General features: G+C 40.9%; 1 protein-coding gene across 1 annotated transcript; it reads left to right on the forward strand.

Moving 5' to 3' along the window:
* Positions 1 to 19,572: 19,572 nt before the first annotated feature.
* Positions 19,573 to 21,806, forward strand: LOC128362718 (uncharacterized). Its single transcript, XM_053323562.1, has 2 exons — positions 19,573 to 20,591; positions 21,499 to 21,806. Exons 1-2 carry the CDS (start codon positions 19,573 to 19,575, stop codon positions 21,734 to 21,736), a joined length of 1,257 nt encoding a protein of 418 aa, XP_053179537.1. The 3' UTR covers positions 21,737 to 21,806.
* Positions 21,807 to 22,124: the final 318 nt, after the last annotated feature.

Consider the following 22,124-nt stretch of genomic DNA (forward strand, 5'->3'; position numbering starts at 1 on the left):
TTGACTCTCAGAAACTTCTTTCTCTTCTGTTGTGAGTTTCCCCCAGTTTCTGAATGCTTTTTGATGGTGAAGGAATCTGTACTCACTGACACCTTGATGTTCTTTGCAATTTCTCTGTAGGAAAGATCTACATTTTTCAGTGCTTTTGTATCATTTTCAGTTTTGGGTAACCTTACCTTTTTTTTTTTTTTTACCTCTGGCAGTTCACCACTTACCTTTGTACCATTTCAAGCTATTCATTGGACTTGAACTGAATTTCAATAAATATATATATTACATTAAACTGAAACTGTATTGGGGAACTCCATAGGCTTTTACAAATAAAGATAAGTTTACACATCATGGTGAGTACTATTCAGTGAGTGAAAACTGTTGTATAATATCTTTTGTGGCTTTAGAGGAGCTTTGTCAATAACATTAAAATAAAAAGCCATCAGGATTATCTGGGCTTGAGCTAGAAGACGAAAACATGCTATCAAGTTTCATAATGAGAAATGTTTGATCCCACATTTTGGGAGATTGACTCATACCATCTCTCATCTTTAAAAAGAATCTGTCTCTTGTGAGTGCCCCAACTTTGTGAAAATTCCCCACTAAAGATGTGGATATATGAGTTTTCTGTTCACTGAAATTTCTCTGCACTCGGCTCCTAAGAAGGAAACGATGTCACATTTCTAATGCGGATAATACATTAATATTGATCATAGCGATCACAAATTGTAAACAGTTTGTAAAAGTGACACTTTGCAGTCTGGTGTTGTGACATTGACCTAAAATGGTGATGAAACACATGAGAATAATAACTTTCAAACACAATGCAGCATTGTTTCTATAGGCCAACCAAGCACGTTGTATGTGGTTGAAGTTGAACAAAGGTGAACTCTGACCCTAAAATCTACTGGAGCCATAAACTGTACATAAAACTGTATATTTGTATATCATATACACTCTGAGTGGAACCAGCTAAACCAGCTAAATAATTCTGACAAAGAAAATGCAAAAAAACAAAAAGTCCTTATTAAGGTCTAAAATTTAAATGACCTTTCACACAGATGGTATTAACACACACAGAAGCTTAACTTCTGTATGCCCCACACACCACAGGATAGGTACAGTGCAATGTATTCTGAACTACTTAAACAGACCAGCTTTAGTCAATTAGCCTGCTTCAGAGAAGGATGCTTAAACTGCTCTGCTTTCAGGGAAAAGCATCTTTAGTCCTGTCATATAAATGAGGGGCAGCTTGGATCTGCCTCATTTAGCCTCCGTCAGTGGTGTTTTTTGCTTTCAAGTTGAGCTGCTACAGCAATGCAGTGTCTCCCTGATATGTGGCATCACTATAGAAATGCCTGAGCTGACCAGAATAAAATAGCAATCCAATTTCAATCCACAACATTAGTATTATAATAGCTAACTGCAGGGAGCCCAGTGTATGAGAGTGCCCATGAGGCAGTTGATGAATTAGCCCACATGCTAAAGCTGACATGTATGTGTAAATAGCTCCAAGTCATTAAGCGCTCTGTCACAGGGCATTTTACAAACAGACTAAATGCTTATTAGATTTTCTAACAGTGAAACAATCAGTTGCAGTGGGCTTGACATATAGAACATGATGCCTGGAGAGTTGAATGTGAAATTGGAGAGCGGAGAGGAGGAACCTAATGAGAGGGTGCTCCATGAAATATAAGAGGGATCCATGGAGGCTTATAAATGGCCAGAATCTTGACGGAGAAACACTCAGTCCTCAAAGAAAGTTACGAGACATTTGTTATTATAACAGTTGACTGAGTACTTTATGATGTGTGAATATTAAATTAAGGGTCGATATGAAATTGTACAAGGTGCACCAAAGTTTTCACTCCTCTTGTGAGAACCCCTCTCAAGACAACAACACTGCAGACAAAACTTATGAAGATATTGTATTGTCCTCCAGTCAAGTGGATCCAATTAAAAATCCAATGTATCAGTATAGCTGCTTTATCTCATAGGGATGTTTGTTATAGAGGTTGTGGAAAATACCACCGAAGAAGAAACAATGTAAAGTGACTTGTATGTTAGTTATTATGTCCTCTAGGTTTTTGTAATCTATTCATTTGATTATTGAATTAATCATGCCTTCATAAACATAGTGGACCAATAATATTACTTGCCTGTTAATGTTTTTAAAATGAAATTCTGGTGGACAAACTTGCTCAAGCATCATGTGCTAATTTCAATTGTAAATTCTCATGTGCCTCTACTTTTTCTTAACATTCATATGCAACTATTTTACATTACTCACATAATGTACATTATAGAGGTCATTTGATGTCACCCAGAGTCCAGCACATATCTGCAAAATCAACATTTTTTAAAAATTTGAATTCCCTATAGTGTCTGCTTGTGGCAACTGAAGTCTAATGAATGTTTTCATGGTTATCTCTAGGCAACTAAGCTTCTTAGTCAAGCTTAGGGAAAGATTGCACTCCGTTAAATGCTGAAAAAACTCTCAGTTACACATCAGTTGATGAGTTTCCCTGTCTGGAGATAAATAATCATTTGGAGTCCTGGGAAGTCAACAGCACTGCACTACTTGCTCTTGTTCATCTGGAAAGTTATAGTTGTATTGAATGTTGCTCTGGCATGGAGGTGTGGGGGTGAAGGCAGATGGGGAGGAAGAAGAAGGAAAAATGATCAGATGTGGGCGTAAGGAAGAACAAATGTACAGGAGAAGCAGATATGTCCACAGACAAAGAGGAGGCTGATTGTGTGAGACTAAAAGTCAGAAGGGAGAGACAGAGAAGAAGAATATAGATACAGATATTTTTATCTCGCTGAGGCCCGACAGGTCCTGTTACAGGATGGATCAATATCCTTCAGCTTTGCCTTCATATATATTACATTTTGATTATGTGGAGGATACATGTTGCACACAAAGAAACAACATACACACAAAGATTTAGACAGCTGTACACACACAAGGGAACAAAATACAATCACAGCGATTCGCCAGTTGTCCCACTGAGAATAACCAGGCAAATTCATTTTGAAGTAGATCATTTGTTTACTGTATGTGCCCTCCCTCAGAGCAGGATTTGTTATTATATTGTTTTTCTCCCCAGCTCATGGTGATTTACAAAGCCCACCTGCATCTCTCTTTTACTCCCTCTCACCTCCTCTGTCATATCTGATACATAGAAGTCCTCATCATACCTGGACTAAAAAAGAAAGAAAAAACAGATGACAAGATGCCCAGCTGTGCTCGTTATCATTCTACACACATTACACTGGACTTCACTTTGAGCTATCTGCATATCTGCACTTCACTGTTCCCACATTTGAGTCTTTTTATTTGTATGAAACTGTTTTTTGTCACTAGATGATAAGCATTTCCATAACAGGTCTTCAGCAATGGGCATACCAAGTCGTCATAGCAACATTGTCTGCCAGATAATGGCTCTGAACCCATCATTTTGGGTTAATATATCCTGTTGCTGCTCATAACACATTCATGCATGGACCGTGGAACGCATCTGAACAAGAGGGGGGGGGGGGGGGGGGGGGCATAATTCCAAGTCACGCGGAGGGGGCGGAGGGGCATATGCATTGAAACAGACAATAATAGTAATGTATTAAATAACGTTGCAGAGCACTTTTTTTTATTCCGACACCACAGAGTCACATCTACAGTACACACATGATGAACACGCACACGTGCTTGCTCAGATTAACCCACTCTCCCACTCTAACATTCACACACAACAGGCCAAGCCGATTTACACAAAACGCACAGATGAATCTATAGCAAACAATAAAGTACATCCAAACCAGTCCACAAACACATCCAAAACTAATCTTGCTGCCTTGAATCTAAATCAACATTATAGTCATTATCCCAATGACGGATCAAGGAGCAGCCAGCGCGCAGCATTAAGGAGAAGGGCTTGATGGTTGACACTGAAGCTACTTCCCACATTGTGAACATTTCCCCCATACACAATCTGTAAAACAGTCAATGCATTTTTCTAAGCATCACAATCTCTGCAAAATCACTAATTATGTTATCCCAATTTGATTCATTCAATCCAATAATATTTGGAAAATCAAAAGATTGGCAAGATGAGCCTAAGCTTTGACTTTCAGGGAGATCTTTTATTTATTTATTTATTTTTTACATCAAATAATCTCTTGTTTTAGAACTTTGACCATGTTTAACATAGATATCCAACATCATAATAGTAGATAACAAATACATCACAAAAAGAATAAAATGTCCTGTTCAGCTTTCCCAAACTCAAAGTGTCGCAAAGTATTCGCAAAAAGTAAGGTTGACAAGACCACAGGCTGTGGATGAGATGGAGAGGAGAAAATGTTTTTGAGGTTATTGAAGGGGAAATAAAGACCTAGAAGACCTAAAAGCATTTAGCTCATCCCTTACCTCAGCCTGCAAGGTTAGAGGAGAGTGAAAGCACTGGGGGGCATATAGGCTGTGAATGGAGTCTGAACCCAGATCTACATCTAGATTCAGGCCATTCCCAACCGTCTGGCGTTGGCTGCCCACCAACAGAAAGCCCTCTCTGCAAACACCCAGATGCTGCAGGCTGTGGTTGCATAGTTAACTAGCAACCTGACAGAATGAAGAATCTATTTATACAGAATCGAACTGGGACTGTGTGGTGTGGTGGTGGGAATCAGCTGATGCACAGCATGATGGTCAAACTCCTTATCTCCTTAAGACAGTGTATGTGTGTGAGTCTTACCCTGCCTTCTATTAAACAGTATTAGACGTTGAACCTGCCTTACCCCAGGGGTGACAGTAGATTATCAAAGCAAAGATTACGCAGAGAGCTGTGCAGCGGGGTGTGGTGCAGGCATACGACCCAGTTTCTGATGCATAGCTGATCTATAAATTCACTATTCAGGGAGATCATTTTTTTTATTTTATTGTCTCCTGGACCATGTGTGCCCCTTGACAAGACCATCATGCCTCAATTTAAGGGCAAGTAACAGTCACAAAAGGACAGAGACAAGTGAGCTGGAGCCAGTTCTGGTTCGGAGCTAGTGCTAGAGCCAGTGCTCAGTTGGTGTTAATTCAAGAACCTCTTACGAACCTGTTGCTTTTCCACCGGCAAGGAGCCACGCGATTACGTCACTGTATAACACAGCCAGCACGCGCCTTTGAAGCACTTCCATGATTCACCAGTGAGAGGCAGCAACATGGTGCAAGGCATCTAGCCTGCCGGAAACGAAGAAGAAGAAGAAGAAGACGACAGCTCTGGCAAAAAAAATATAAAAATAGTACTTTTAATCAACAAATCTTTAACCCTCTGTAAATGCCACGCTAGTCAGCTAATGAACGTTAGCCCCGCTAGCCAGCTAATAAACGTTAACCCTGCTAGCCGGCTAATAAACGTTAGCCCCGCTAGTCTGCTAATAAGCATTAAACCTTCCCCCCGTCCGCTGACGTAATCGGTTCTTGCTTTAGACCAGCAAAGAGTTGGTGCTCACTCTGCCTCCCGTTCTGAGGCTCCGGGCTGGAGCTTTGGTGGTGGAAAAGCAAAGAACTGGTGCTTAGTCAGGCTCTGGCTCCGAACCAGCACCAGCTCCAGCTTGGTGGAAAAGGGGTAACAGATACAGTAAGACTATCTCTTACAGCAACCACCACACAAGGCAAGACAACAGAAAAGTGTTACTTCAAATGGTGGCTTTAAATTGACGTGTGTATGAAGAGGTAATTTAATAGTATAATTTAAGCTAATATACTCGAAACCCCTTTACATTTTTGCAATATAATCTATCTTAAGGAATTAACTGTTGACCTGTCCACATATTCTTGTGTACTATTTTTGTACAATTTGGTGCTTTGTGGCAGCAGTTTATGTTTTTTTCTGGTATCCTGACAATGACCATGTGCACAAAGTTAGATCCAATTAAAAAAATGTTGTCAGAGTTTTGTGTAGAAGAAGTGAACTGCTCTTAACCCCATCAAACACATTTTGGATGAATTGGAAGACCAGAGCCAGACCTTATCACCCAACATCATTATAAAGCTTTGGTGAAAGTTCATTAAGCAAACTCTATTCCATCACATGCTGCCCTTATCCTTATTTGGGTAAATGTCTACATTTTCCTTCTGTTCTATTTTCTCCACCACTTCAGCTTTCCTGTACTGTCAACATCCATACCCGACCACTGATCTTTCTACCTGTGAGGGGTCAATCAGTCCCTATAAGCAGTTTTTTCTGTCTTTCAAAACCACGGTCTTGTGCAACCCACTGCCTCTCCATCAACAATATGACCTCCATGATGTCCAGGAAGACTCATCTGAATGATGGTATCAACCACCCACACATTCAACTCCACCACCACCTCTGTCTAAACTTTGGGAGGATCCAGATGCCCAGATGTCATTAAGAACTTTGGAACTGACATTTTATAACTGATAGTCTAAATATAGGCTAATCTGTAGGATAATCTGACTAGTTTTTTCAAAAAGGCTGATTCACTTTCTTGGATTAGTTTTTTTTGATAAGCTATAGTTTCTCATGTTTTTTTTTCTCTTCCTGACAAACTGAAAACATGATATTATAGTTTTCTTTCCATACTGTGAACTAAATTATTTGCAGAATTTAACAATAATTGAAGACTGTTATCAAATTCAACTGCTGAAAGGGAAAAGTTTCTCTGTGCTCATTGAAAATTTGAATTTAAGATATGTACTTGCAAGCATTATTTGTGCCATCACAACTAGTTTGCAGCTAATTGTGGTCCAGTCTGGAACTTACACAAGCGTAAGTTATTTATTTATATTTTATTTATTTCTAACTTTTAATCCTACCTCTGGTGTTTCCTCATTGCGTTATGATAGCGTTTCCTAAGTTCCTATTTTTAATGAGTTCCTGTTTTTAATGGGTTGCTATGTATGTTTGTTCTGAATATGTAAAGCACTTGTGATGTATGAAAAGTGCTATAGAAATAAAGTTTGTATGATTGATTGATTGATAGATTGTAATGTGGAAACGTAACGCCTCCAGTGCACAAACACTGAAAATGGACTTTTCTGGAATATGTGATAAGAGAGCACGAGTAAATGTCATTTTAAAGATTTTAAGGAGGAGATCATTTAACACGTCTAGACTGCAGCAACAAGACAGCTATTTAAATCTGTTGAATGCTATCACAACTGTTGCTTCATCTGTTAAAATGATTTCCTTGTCAAATATTACAGTCCAGTACAGTAGCTAATACAGATAGCTTAAAATATAGACAGAAAGCTCCAGTATTATGTCTCAACTGTTCACAGAAATAAAAAATATGTGTCTGGCCAAGGTTACTTGAAAAGAGTCTGGGTTGAAAAAGAAGGCTGAGTTCCATCTCCCCATAAAATTGCTTCTTTCATTCTCCTGCAAATAGCATAAGCATATCTCCCTCAGATAGTGCAGCGCTGCATACTCTAACTGATGGCTCCATCTCATGCATAGTGAATAAGAGTCTATACAGTGAGTTAATGACTAACCAGCGACAGGAAATGGCCAAGAGGAACATAATGACTGACATGGCAAAAGTAGGTCACAGGGTATTTTCTACATCATGTTTTCATCCAGTTGAATGCCATCCATCCACCTCCTCCTGTTTCTCTCAAATCTACCCCCCCCCCCCACACTTTTTTCTAAAGCCACCTCTCCCTCCCCTATCTCTCGCTCTCGCACTCTCTCAGCTCTCTCTTCCAATGCCCATTCATTGTTACCCAACTCTCCCTCTTTGCCTCTCTCACTGTCCTTCCATCTCTTAGAAAATCCCTTTAACAGAGTGTGGACCTTTCCCTCTCTTCCTCCAGGCATGTGCACTTAATGGATAGTTGAGAAATGGCTACCGGCAGCGAGGGAGGAAAAAGGAGGAGGAGGTGGTGCTGGGGTGGGCTTCTCTTTTGTCTGTAAAATACTATGGATAGGAGACAGGCCAAATCACATCACAGTCCTCTAGAAAAGCTCTGGACACATTTTCATACTCCACACATACTGAGATGTGCTCAATTGAATATGTTTTTCTTGGCTGTAAAAGCAATGAATCTTGGTTAAAGAAGTCAAACTGTCTTAAATGATAACTCATTCAAACAAGGTCTACCTTTAGAAAGAAGGCACTGCAGACAGTGGAACCTTTCCAATGTGACAGGAACCTTTAAGAGACCTGGCCCACATACTCATTGCTTTTTTCTCTCTGTGTCCTCCCTCATCTCCCTTCTTCTGCTTCCCTCCAGCTCTCTTCAATAGGCCAATTTAGATTTTTCTCCCTCTGACAGCGCCCTGTAGCCTTGCTCTCTTTTCTCTACCCGTCTTCCTACTCTTGCTTGCTCCCATCATTACAACCACTCTGTGGTATTGGAGTTGGCTTGTTGCCTCTTATACTCCTTGCCTGTCTGGATGCTGATCTAATGGTTAAATAATGACTACACATTTCATCTTTAACTGCTGGCTGATCAGGGTTAGTAGTCTCTGTAATCTCTCTCTGGGTCCTAATTGATTCCTTGAATAGGAGACCTAATAAGATCCAGGGGAATAGTCATTATGGGTGTGTGAGACTAGGTGTTGCCTCTCCTTTAATGAGGCCTCTTATGAAACAGAGAAAGCAATTAGACTAACCAAGGTAAGAGTCTCCATAAATGTGATGAAACAGGCGTAACTTGTGTTGTGTGAAAATACAGGAAACTGTGAAACTTATGTACAAAAATGCCTAATGCTCCTTCAGCAATGATACAAATAACACCTTCAAAAATCAGTGAATACGTTAGTATGATACTGAAACGATAAATATAATTACCTTTATAACACTCTTAATGTGTCTATAATATTGAAAATCTCTTCAAAATTAATCGTCATTATTTCATGCCTAATTAATTTTAATGCAGAAATACAGCAGGTTATAGATCTAGTCTTGTTATGTCTCTAATATGGGAAACACATCCAGCAGCAAGAATATAAAAAGTAAGAGGACAACAAACAGAAGAGAAAAGCAAGAAAAAAGGAATGCAAATCAAAACATGTGGTGTTTACAATGAGATTACTATTTACAATATTTACACTGATTGTGCCAAACAAGTGAAGGAACAGGGTAGAAATGGTGCTGCCAAAAAAAAGCTGGCAATAAAACAAAACTCGTCCTGACAAGCCTTACACACCAAACAAAATCTAAACTGCTGTAAAACTGTCTCACTTAACTACAGAAACCTCTGACTTAAGAGATCATTCCACTTACTTCATCACTGCGTCCAACAGGGGAAGAAGCGTGTGCGATCAGACTGGACATATTTAGAAGAAAAAACTAAATCAATCGTTAAAATAATGAACCAGTTGTGCATTTATTTTAGATTTTGCTGATGCAGCTTGTGCTTCAAATTCTGTAGCTACTTACTGTAGTTGTGTGGACACACTGATTTTCCATGCAATGAGCACACAAAATGCAAATTAAACTAACAACAGTCAACAAGAGAACATTCCCTTTGTTAAAGGTATCCTTTCTTAAGCTGAAGGCCTAATGCAGGAAACAAGTGGATTTTAAATTAAACCAGTACAGATGAGAGCTGTTTTCTTATCACTTGATCACACCGTTTTTTTTAAACTTAGTTTGGGTTTTGTCATATTGTAATGTCTGTAGCCAATTAAGCGCTGTGAAGTCAGATTGTTAAATTGCAACTTTTATTATGCACAATAACAGAGGCTACTGTAGGCTGTATCCAACACCAAAATAACAAAAACATCTGCCATCAGCTTTACGCTAGTCCCACGTAACTCCCTTGTCTCTTAGCGGTAGAAGTAGACTGCTCCCAGCCAATTACAGGTGTGCAGGTGTGCTGTCTCCCTCGGATCACCGGAAGCTGACATGACAGACAGGCATCTAAACTGGTAACATGTTCAAAACAACTGGACATATCAGTACTTCAACTTCTTCTATCTGCACTGAATAATTTTTCTTCACTAGCTCTACAGCACCCAGTCCGTTACAATATTTATATATTATATGTACACATAGTGTTTGCATGGTTTGACTTTTATCTTACATGATTTTATGAGTTTGTTGTTTTTAATCTTGCATGTTTTAGGAATGAGGATCATGGTGATGAGAGACAGCTGTCTAACTGAACCAAACCCCCATGCAGCACAGGACTGTGCGACAACCTGAGACAGGTGAGCAACAGGAAATGGGAGGCCGAGAGTAGGCACAACGCCGAGTTTAGACGGCAGAGCTGAGGTGTGATGCTGGGAAAATCTGCTGACTGGACAGAGGTTGACAGAGTGGGAGTGTGGCTTTTAAGATGAACTAACGCAAACCAAGAGAACTAACTTGGTTGCTGCAGTTAGTGTGGATCCACTGCTGAAGGTGCCCCCCGCTCTCTCTGTGAAATTGAGTAGATATCCTCTTTTCTGAACTATATTGCCATATTGGCATTGGACTTTTTAAAGGACAGTTTCATTGCATTTTATCTTTTTTTTTTTTACCATTTTACCATTCTTTATCATGGTATGGTTTATTAGCTTTTCTTCCCTGCCATCTTATCTTTTCAACAGTGGAAACACACTTAAGTGCTGGTATAGAAAGAACCCCACATAACATGTGTGAAATATACAATGAAAGTGACTAAATTAAGTATGCTCAAAGGTGTCAGTATGTATATATATATTGTTGTTGGACAAGGTGTCATATGATGCACAGCACAAAGGAAAATGGAAGAGTCACTCACAGCTGCAAAACACATGAAACACATTGTGATGAAATAGAGGTGAAACAGATGACCTCCAGAAATAACAACAATAAAAAATATCATTAAGTGTTTGCTTGCTCTTTTTAAAACTTTCCAAGGTTGCAGTTTGATGTAATCACTCATATTGTATCACTTACTGTTACAAAAAATACTATTACTGAAAATTATTACACAGTACATACCTTATTTTTCAATATGGTGGAATTGGGATGCAGTTCAGGGCAGGTGGATAGTGAGAAAACAAGTGAGCCTCTTGACTGTCATGTAATGAGGCTGTAAAGGCTGTGAAACGATACATTACAGATGACACTGTGAATGATGCAGCCTTGCATCCATACAGCAGGTAATAATGCTGTACAAATCCCCATCACTGCAGAGTGGTGTGGCTCAGATGTGAGCTGACATTAAAATGTGAAGGCCTTCACGCTTTTGTGCAATTTTTCCTCATTCTAAAAATAGATTGAAGATGTCTTGCTTTCTTTGTCATCTCTCTTAATTCTCATGCTCAAATTGCAAACGGGCACCACATGCAAAACTTTCTACAATGATTCTCCTTCATATGGAGAAGCAAATTAACCTCCCTCCCCACCCCTTTTACAAAAAATCTCGGATGCAAATAGAATATTTCAATTGTTCTGCCTGACACATTTCCTGATGGGAACCAAATCTCAAAATCTTCAAAAAGCCTGCTCATGAAGACGGAGTGGAATTGGGGAGGAGCGAGCAGGCAGCCGTGTGTGCAAGCAAGCACGGCAGAGAGCTAAAGATGGAGAGAGAAGAGAAGGAAAGCATTATACTTAATAATTTGATCTTATGTGGATACTCTGTAAGCTTGAATGAGCCTATTTCCTGTCATTGTGTGAGAGACTTTAAAGAGTATCTGATGAATGTGGGCCTCTGCCTATTAAATCTCTGCTTTATGGTCACCCCCTTACACATAATCATTTGTAACACAAGTCTCTTCTGAGCCTGAATTAAAGAGGGACCAATCTTTCTATAGATAGCAAATGTCTGTGCCTGCAGGGCTGGAGGTGGTAGGTGTGCAGAAACATGCACGCACGCATGCACACGCAGAAGTAGACAGTTGAGTATGTGATCATCAGCCCTCCCACTGAGGAAGACAGTGGTGTGAAATAGAGACATACAGCCTCTGGCTCTTCTTAGTGTTACTTTCACCCTGCTTCATCTCTATTTTCTCTTCTCTTCTTTAGTTTACCACTAGCACCACTGGCTCTGCACACAGCTATAGCAGCAATGGAGGAAAAGACTAATAACATGCCATTGAGATAACAAACATTACTTAGCTTTGCAGATTAAAAGACGCAGATTTTTTATAATCTGTCCGTTTTTTAATCAGGAAGCAAATATTTGTTAACCCTTGTGCCTGTTTCAGTGTCCAGCAACAAGCAAAGTCATTGAATTTTGAAGAACACACCAGAGATTTGGATAGATTCCCTCGAAGGCTTCCTGTTGTGACAGTTGTATCATTAATATTCAGCTCAGGTTGTCAAAATGACCAAATGGAGAGCTTCATGCCGTCATACAGTATGTCTGAAATAAAGTATGATGAAGTTAAAATACACAAGACATGACACAAAAAGGTTTTTTTTTTAAAAATGAGACGTGTGGTTTAAAACACATGAGGCAGCAGGGAGACAGAATATTTTGATAGGTTATTGCTGAGATGTGACAATACAGCAGAATTGCTGTAAAGGTTTAATTGCGACTGATGACAACAGAGACTGACACGAAACATGGAGAGAGAGAGAGAGAGAGAGAGAGAGAGAGAGAGAGAGAGAGAGAGAGAGAAAAGGGTTGATGACATGCAACAAAGGCCCCAAGCCAGAACTGAACTTGGGACATTGTGATTACATGGCTATTTAGATTACATTACGAACAGAAAATCTTTATTTTCCGTTGCCAGGTGATGGAAATGTGTCTTTGACGTGGCTCACACAGTACACCTAGAATAAAAACATACATGAAGCAAAAATATACACATGTACACACATAGAGCTGTGAAAAGTTTGAACATGTAATGCCAAAGCGGAACTGACACAGGTTAGCCCCATTGAGGGATTATTACAAACATTGTAATGTAATGCTCACTTAGATAATATGGCCAGTGTTGGGGAAGCTACTTTGCAAGTGTAGCTTGTAAAACTACATGTAATTCAGACTGGCAGTAGTTTGAACAAACTACATTTCTACACATGGAGAAATGAAGTTTGTAAAACTACAGCTAGAAAAAGTAGCTTTAGCAACTACTTATATTCATTATACTCATTCAACTCAGCGTTAAATAAATCAACATGTGGTGTATATGAAACAAAATATAATAGCCTACAAAAAATCACATGCCAGCAGAAATATGCCTCTCAACAGCTGACATTTTTGGTCAACATACTGTAGGGTCACCATAGACATGTTGGGTAATCTATAGACATGTTGGGTAATATAAAGAGGAAATGAAAATCCTACCCCAATACCCACCTGTAAATCAGAAATGTAAATCAGTCAACAAAAACTGTAATAAAAAATACAAAGAGGTAGACATATTCAAGATTGGTGTGTCTTGAACAACAAAAAGGCATGATTCATGCCTTTTTTCAAAGAGAGTTCTGGGACACAATAATGGTAAAATAAAATTTATATTTTCTTTGATGAAAAATATTTGATGTTATTGGGTAAAGTGAGTACACAAACATACCCAAAAAGTAGTTGAAATACTTGATGCAGCACAAAATATGAATGTAGTTTAACTACCAGCAAGTTACAGCATATTGTAGTTAAGCTATGTAGTCCTACACTGAATATGGCTAAATTGCTGGCTTGGCCCAGATCACAGCAGTTACTTTGCTATCATAATGGATCAAAATGATAGCCAAACCTACAACAAAAGGCCACCAAATTATAATAAGCTCAGAGAAATGTGAGTGTATATGTTGATGGATGAGATAGAGCAGCAGTGGCTCTGTGTGTCTGTTTAAGTAATGAAAGCCAGGCACAATCCTGTCCGTTTACAGTGTAAACAGCACAGAAACGGACTTCCTACACTATTCCCAGAGGGGGATAGGAGCCTGGCAGGTCTGGCTACAGAAACCCATCTACAGTACACACTACTGTGCTACGTAAAAACACAATGATCGCTGAGTTGTGTGAACGTTCATCCATAAAACAAAGCAGTTTATCTCTGTTGTTTCATAAAACCACACCAACCATGAGCTCATAAATACACATATCCCTGTTTATCTGCAGCATAACAACCCTCAATTCTGCTATCTCAGTGTGTATCAGTTGTATAAATAAATATGAGCTGTGGCTTTCTTGGAGCTTATAAATAGAAAGGGACCTGGGGTAAACACCTGCGTCTTACTCATGCTGCATTAAGGCTTCGCTAACCTGGACAGTATACACATGCAGTGCTGCCTCAGCATAATCGCATGCACACATACAGACACTTTGGGAGAAGCAAAGAATAATATGATTGCTATGCATTCATTTACATGAAAGGATATTTGCTGCCTGTCCTGAGTGTGTATGACAACATAAGGCTGCACCAAGGAAGGTGACAGCTCATATATGTAATCCACCCTGCTGACCTCTGACCCTTACATTGGCTATTCCCATCATCCCATTGTTTGTTCTCCCAGACCCCATCAGGCACCCCAGGACCGTCTCCCACGGCGACCTGGGCCTAGCCAATGAGGCAAGCTCTCCTGGCACTCTGTGCAAACTGGACGTCTTTCAAATGTGTGCTCATCCACACACACATTCTGTGGGCTTGAGAGCCAACACTGTGAGCCCAGATCATCCTGTTTAAACTGAGAAACTGTCAGGCCTCTGTTTGCCTATTAGCTGCCAGCTAGACAGTCGGACATGTCTTTGCTCCTCACAAGTAGCGTGGAGAAGAAAAAGCTGATAGTCCCTGCAATTTCTGCAGTGCAATTACATCAGTTCACAGATTACTTTTCTTATTTTTTAATTTCATTTTCATTTCTTTTTGATTTAAAACCCTACTTTTGTTTTTATTTTTATTTTATTTCATTTTTGGAACAGTTTCTTTCCCATCTTGCCCTCCTGCCTTCCTGTAATATTTGTTTCCTCCTCTTATCAAATGTGACAGATCAGCGTTGGGCCCTTTAAGAACTCATTTTTGTGCTCTAACCTTGTTGATGGCTGTTGAGGTCCCCACAGTTTGCAGGAAAGAGCATTCACATGCCGTCTACCTTACTCACATCCACCCATCCTTTCCTCACTTCCTCCTCCCTTGCTATCTCACCTCCTCACTCTCCGTATCTGTCTTTCTGTCTGTTCTACCAGCCCTCAGCTCCAGCTCCCACTGACGCCCACAATCACATATGCAGACACTTCAAACATACTACTTTTCAAAGAGATCTTTGGAGGGGAGCTCCAAAGAAACCCTGAATAATTCCTCAAATCGGCAGCATTTCCCCTTTTACCCTCCACCCTCTCATCTGGGTGCTTGTTCTGTTTCTTTTGACTTATGTGGACAAATATTTTTTATCCCGCTTGGCTTTTCTTTTCACTTTCCTCAGTTCTTTTTCTGTTCTGTTTACCTTGTTTGTGTCTCCTCCCTTTTCTCAGTTCCCTCTCCCTCCTCTCCATCCATCCAAAATACCAGTAATAATTGCTTTTATTCCCAAGTTTGTCTCACAGATTTCCTCCTCCTTTGCCCACCCAGTAATCCAACAACAGTTCATACTCATAACAGCTCGGCTCAAAAGGGGATTTCCAGTGAAATTCTCTTTCCCTCCATTTAATTTTCAGCTTGAGTAAAGTGAACATCTGTCTCACCTTACTCTAGGATGACAGCTGTGGGATGCAAAGTGGGAGTTGCATGAATACATATAACACATGCATCAGCAGCTCGGGACTGCAGTCAGTCAGACAGGCAGGTTGGTTGTTAAAGGTGTTGCTCTAGAGCGCTCTTGCCTGTGCTATCTACTCCAAAAGAAGTTGTTCCCATGGTAACTCTGCCAGGTCTGTTAATTGACCATCGAAATGTATGATGGAAAAAATCCTGCAAACGAATGTATACCATCATACTACTGGTTAGATAATCACATCACACAGCTGCCTCAAGAGATAACAGTAAGAGCTATCTAATCAAAATGTTAATGATATGAGCTATAATGAAACTGTTGAGCCTGTGGACACTCACACGCATGTGTGAATGTGTCAGAAGTTAAAATGTGCCAAGCCTTTTAATTGAGGATACGTGTAGTGGAGAGATGGTTTAAAAAGGCAATATAATCCAATTAGGCATGGCAGCAACATAACCTACCCACACAGGGATACCAATGATGCACATCTCCAGTGTATACATTGGTGTAGGATTGTTTAAGAGGGAGAAAAAGAGACACAAATAAAAAGAGAGAGAGAGAGAGAGAGAGAGAGAGAGAGAGGGAGAGAGAGAGGGGGGATTTGAGTGTGTTGCCAGAAGACACCTTGTTCATGTTCTTAAATAATCCACTGTGTTAAGTGAAACCTTGGAACAGACACGTTTTTAAAATGGATGAGAGTGATGCAAAGATGCTTCATGACATGAAGAATTATGACTCTGCTCAACAGGGTCAAAGTCAATTCTGGATTTGAAAACCAATAGAGACTGGGTCACTGCACTTGCATGTATCCCACTCCTTAAAATAGATCAAATATGCCCAGCGTACTTAAAGATCATCTCCAGAAAGGTTTTAGAACATGCAAAAATACTCTGTTTGGAAGGGTTAGGGTTAGGGTAAGCATTTTTTCCCACAAAAATGTTTAGTTATTTGGTTTAAAATCCTTGAAACTTGATTGCGTTTGTGATGATGTCACAAATCATGCTCATACATACAATTCCTTAAACTCATAATTTCCCCTTCAAAACAGCCTTCTAGTATTAAACTCTGCACATACATCATTCTGCACACTGTGAAACTCAAATATCCAGCTCATCCATCTCAAACTTGAAGGAATATCTGGAATATATTTGTGTATGCAAAAACAAACAACTAATTATAATAAATTAAGTTTCTGAAGCTCAGAAGATTGGAGCCATTTTCACATCATCAAAGGCAGACTGTGAGTAGCTAAGCTACTGAGGTGACTGCAGAATAGGAAACCATGGTTGTCTTAATAAAACATGAGTAAACAGCAAGGAAATAGTATATAATCTGCTCAGGTAGCACTGCAGCTTTAAAGCACACATGTAGAGAGAGAGGGAGAGAGAGAAAGAGAGGTTGGGGATCAGAGGAAAGAGAGGCATGAATGTTAATCTCTCAAAAACACACCTGCATGCAGGAATACACCATCATATTACAGACCAACCCTGCCTATTTTTTTTCCTTATCTCTCCTCTCTCCCTACAGTCCCAGTTGCTGCTGTCCCCTTGTCAACATCCACAGCCACACATCCGCTGATTTTTCTTAGTTTTATACTAAGTGATGAATGTATAGCCTGGAGTATATGTGCATTATGCCTTTCTATATCCACTCAGCAGTTCAGAGAGATGCTGGCTGTGTTGCCCTTGGAAGCTTTGCCTGTTAAGCAGACTCCTTCTCTTGTTAACAAGGGCCCTCCTCAATTACTCCATTGAAACACTTGCTAAAATAGCCACAGAGCCCTTCCTCTCTCCACCCTTCCTCCCTCCTTCATCCATGCACCTTTATTATTTAGAACCATAGGGATCTGTGCTGCCATGGATTCCGTCGTCATGGCTACAAACAGTTACGCAGATGTACAGGAAGTGGAGAAAGACGTAGGAGGAGGGAGGGCCAGAATGATGAGGGGTCTTGAAGGAAGCTTAACCTCTGCGTGGTGGAGATCCAGCTGTGATCCAGTCACGGGGGTTAAGGGATGAGGGGGTAAAAACTGCATCATTTTTTTCAATGACGGATGAAGGTCAGGGAAAGCCTCAGAGGGACACAAGAACAATTAAAGCAAATGTTTATTGATTCAGTTGTTTTTTTTCTGTCTGTTGTCCCAAGTATGAACATTTCAGAGCGTCTTATAGACCCACCTTCACAACACAGACATTCAAAGGTATCCGCCACAATCATCTCCCTGTATCAGTTTATGATGCCACATGAAGGACTTTAGGAAATGCACGGTATGTCTACAAACACATAAAACATTGAAATTCTGTCTGTGCAGCCTTGAAGGGCGCAGAATGATTTACATAGGGCAGATAAGAGTTGAGCTTTATCAGTGTTGACGGACAACTGACTGGAATGAAGTTTGCGGTGCATCCTTGATATATGAAGCATTGCAGTGACACTCCAAGGCTCTTGTGGAACACTTTGTTATCAGTAGTGTAAAACAGTGCTGTCATGGTTTATCACAAACTGGCAGCACTGTTAAAACTGTTCGAAAGACATCACTTACTCACACTCTGTCCAGCCATTTGACTGGAGGTAATTGAAGGACAAAGCGCAGAAATGTGCATTGATGTTTCCTCTGAATAAGAGGAAGGGTCTTTGATAATGATTCCCCCATGGCACAGTATAGTACAGTAGATAATAGTGGATGAGAGTAGCCCTTACCTGGTCTCTAAGAAGCTTCAAAAACCAACTAACTCCATCTACTCCTCAACCATAGAGCAAAAATCAACTATAAGAAAAAACAGATTGAATAATCACATCCATTTGGATTCAGTGCACTAAGAAGTAAAAACTAATGCATGAATAAAAATTATATCTCAAGATCAAAATAAATCATATTAATCTAAATATGATAGCACTAAAGCAGCATCCTTGTCTTTAAAATATCTTCAATGATTTCAAGGTACATGCCCCTTTAAAGTAAAAGCTCTCCATACATGTGTCTGTTGCTCCACCTTGTGGTTTAAATACTCATTGAGTATAGGACCTGTGTTAGAGAGTTCTTTTTAACCCTTTCTCCCTCTCTGCCTTTTCCTAATGACAAACTCCTCCTGCAATTGTGTCTTTCATCTCTACCCCTAAAAAATTAAACTTTCCAGAATATCAACCAGAATTCTTTCCTGTTCCATAAAGCTGCAACCTCTGTTGATTTGATTAAACTGTGAGATGGTGTGATTTGTCACCAGGCTCCTGTTGATGGCAGCACTGATTTGGTGCAGAGCAGCTCTCACAAATGAGATAAATGCTCTGTAGTAGATTCCACAGGGTGAACTCAATGACTCAGCTGAAGTAGTAAGCCCAGGCAAAGGGTGTACAATCTGGAAACTGTGTCATTTCTTTAACAAGCTTGAGTTAAATCATATCAAATCTTTACATTTTTGGTTATACATTTGTGTCTTTGGCAGATTTCGATGCATGAATATTGTGCTTATAGCAGATTATGGGGTTTATTGTGTGTGTTTCACACTTTGTACCCATGGCCACTGTCTATTTCTGTGGTTGCAGTTATGTGTGACTGTCTTTAGGAATGAGCCAGACTATATTACACCCTGGTCCCTCCCTCAGAAGCTGTGCTAAAGTAACAGCTGATGTCAGTCTTGCTTAAAGACACACACACACACACACACGCACACACACACACGCACACAGACACACACACACACACACACACACACACACACACACACACATACATAGTCACATAGTCCCTGTCGGCTACACCCACACTACAACCTGACTACCGTTGGGCAGCAGTGTCAGGGGCACAGTAGAGAGCCAGCCAAAGGGGAGGAGGGCTCTTACACCTTCCTCTCCCCACCACACATCACGTCTTTCTTGGCATAACCACCAGGGACGCTCCATAGCACGCTCACAAATCCACAATCTAAGGCTCCCAGAGGAGGGGTGGGCAGTTATCTAAGGCTCTCAGCCCCACATGTGCTTGTTTGGATCATGGAGCTCCCCTGTCTTGCTGTTGAAACCCCCACCACAGCCAGCTCCAGCTCCACGGATCCCCTGTACGACAACTGCCCACCTTTTGCCCAGCGAGGCAGGGCCAGGGAAAAGGAAATGGAGAGTAGAGTTCTGTGCCCTGCTGTAACCAGACTCCCAGGCCCCTGCAGCCCTCTCCCTGGTCTGGCTCCAGTTGTGGCTGAGGTTCCCACACTAGCTGGTGGGGGAAGAGGGCCTGGCACCTGGCCAGATCACAGTTACTGCAGCTGGAGAGAAAGCCTGGGAAGACAGTGCTGGGGAGCAGAGATGGGCCCAGGCATGAACAGAGCACGAGGAGGAGAGAGAGGGGGAGAGCAGGGGAGTAGCTGGGGAGCAGAGTGTAGAGGAAAGGACAGAGCTCATCTGAACCAGAGCCCCAGCCCATCACAGAGTGAGGAACACCGCAGTGCTCTGTCTCTCTATGATAACCTCCCTGATGCTGTCACCCCTGATAGCCTCCAGGCTGCCTTTGACATGGAAACAAGCTTCCCAGAGCACCTACAGGAACAGATGTACCAAGCATGGGCCCCTGAGCAGCTCCAGGGACTGATGGAGGGTGAGGGAGTGAGTGAAGAGAAGAGCCCTTGGTCTTCCTGCGAGATCATCCTCCCTGAAAGTGGCTCCATCAACCAGGACCAGAATCCAGACCAAGAAAAGGAGCATGAACAGGAGCCTGAGCTGGACTCAGTATCCTGTGGATTTCAGCAGGGGGACTCGATGCTGCATCCCCCGCTCTCTCAAAAGATGTTGCCTCCTCAGCCACAACTTGCAAGGCGTTCCCCCCAGCAATGCCAAACTGGGTGCCAAGCTCCTTGGCTTCAAGCTGAGGCCCAGCACCAAGAGCATTCATCCTGGGCTCCTAGGGTGCCCCCTCCCATACCCCTTGCCGACCCCTCTGCCAGTGCACTTCGCAGCCTCCTCACCAGCCTCCAACAGCAGATAATGAGACAGAGGGAAGAGTATGAGGCACGAATAATCAGGTAATGTTCATTTTGTTTTGTTTTCCATTTGAATTTCAAACTACACAGCTCACATAAACACGTTACAGAGATTAGGCACACAGTGTTAAAGACAAAAGGGAATGTCTTAAATTTCACAGACTTACGTTCTAGGCTTCAATACATTTTCACTTCACTGGCTTAAGTATGAGCATTTTCTAGCCCCTTCCTGTATTTCCACTGAGAAAAAGCACAATGTTCCCAGGCTCAGAAAGTGTCCAGTCAGCTGTGCTTTTCCGGTCACTCATTTGACCCCGAGCTTCACCTCATATCCTGTTTAGTTCATACTGCACCAACAACTGTTAATAAATTCTCTTTAAATTTCCCATGACGTGCTCTGTCGGAAACACTGACTATATTAAGATGTCAAAGAATTATTGTCCACTCTGGGTCACCAATGCTGATTTTATGCTAAATTTTAACTACTCTGATATCTATGGGTACACTCTGCTTGTGTGTGTTATAAGAACCCTGTTTAGTAGAGTTTAAATTGAAAATAAATCCTATTCATTTGACCTATAGAAAAAGCTCATGGCATTGGAAAGAGAGCTAATTTAAGGGGCCATGCTGCTGACCTAGACACAACACATACCTTATTTACTACTGATATAGATAGAGCAAGTCTCAGTGTAATGTCAGACATTGGTAATGGCTGACAAGGACAAGAGGAAAACTACAGCTCATTTAGCTTAACATAGAAGTTCATAATAGGAAAAGAAAGATCTTCAATCATTATCCAAAATGATTCATATTAATCCTTGAAAGTTGAGAATCAAATTCCCCAAAATCAAATGACATTCAAATCCACTGCTTATCTTTTCTTTCTCTTTTTACATTCACCTACCTAATCTTGTTTTTCTCCTTTCCTCCCCCTTGCCCCGAACCTCAGCTTGGAGCAGAGAAATGAGGAGCTGCAGGTAGAGGTTGCTCGGTTGAAAGCCAACCTTGCACAGCAGCGACACTGGTACCAGGCTGTGCAGGCTAAGATTGCGGAGTCTGAAAGGGTCCGCACTGATGCAGAAACACGCAATTCAGCGCTGCAGAAAGACATGGAGCAGTTCTTTGACAACTTTGGAGAACTCAACAATGAGGCCAAGAAGACAGAGTACATCGTCAAGAGCTTTTGAGAATGAATATGTGTGGTGTGTGATGATATGAAGAGCAAGTGTGCAACGTATAGGAATAAAGGCAAAAGATCTTGTATAGTAGTTCGTATCTAGGCAGAACATTTCTCTCCCTCTTCATAAACAATCATAAAATATATCAAACATAAATGAAAGAAAGTGAATCACTGATGTCCACTTTATTAGCTGCGTACGGGCAAAAGATGTTGGCCAAGTGATAATATTGTTGAAATATTGTGGTCATTGCAAACGGAACAAAAATGCAAGATGTACAGTGCTTACAATGGAGCTTTTTTAAAAACATGATAAACACACAATATGTTCTGAACATTGTAATGCTCAGTCCTTATCTGATATGATTTTTGGGAGTGAAATGGCCACTCCTCATTCA

The sequence above is a fragment of the Scomber japonicus genome, chromosome 8, assembly GCF_027409825.1.
Source record: "Scomber japonicus isolate fScoJap1 chromosome 8, fScoJap1.pri, whole genome shotgun sequence".
Classification (NCBI taxonomy): domain Eukaryota; kingdom Metazoa; phylum Chordata; class Actinopteri; order Scombriformes; family Scombridae; genus Scomber; species Scomber japonicus.

Excerpts from the sequence above, each read along its gene's own strand:
- LOC128362718 (XM_053323562.1), top strand. The coding sequence starts at position 19,573 with ATGGAGCTCCCCTGTCTTGCTGTTGAAACCCCCACCACAGCCAGCTCC. Across the intron at positions 20,592-21,498 it reads TATGAGGCACGAATAATCAG|CTTGGAGCAGAGAAATGAGG; the intron begins GTAATGTTCATT and ends CCCGAACCTCAG.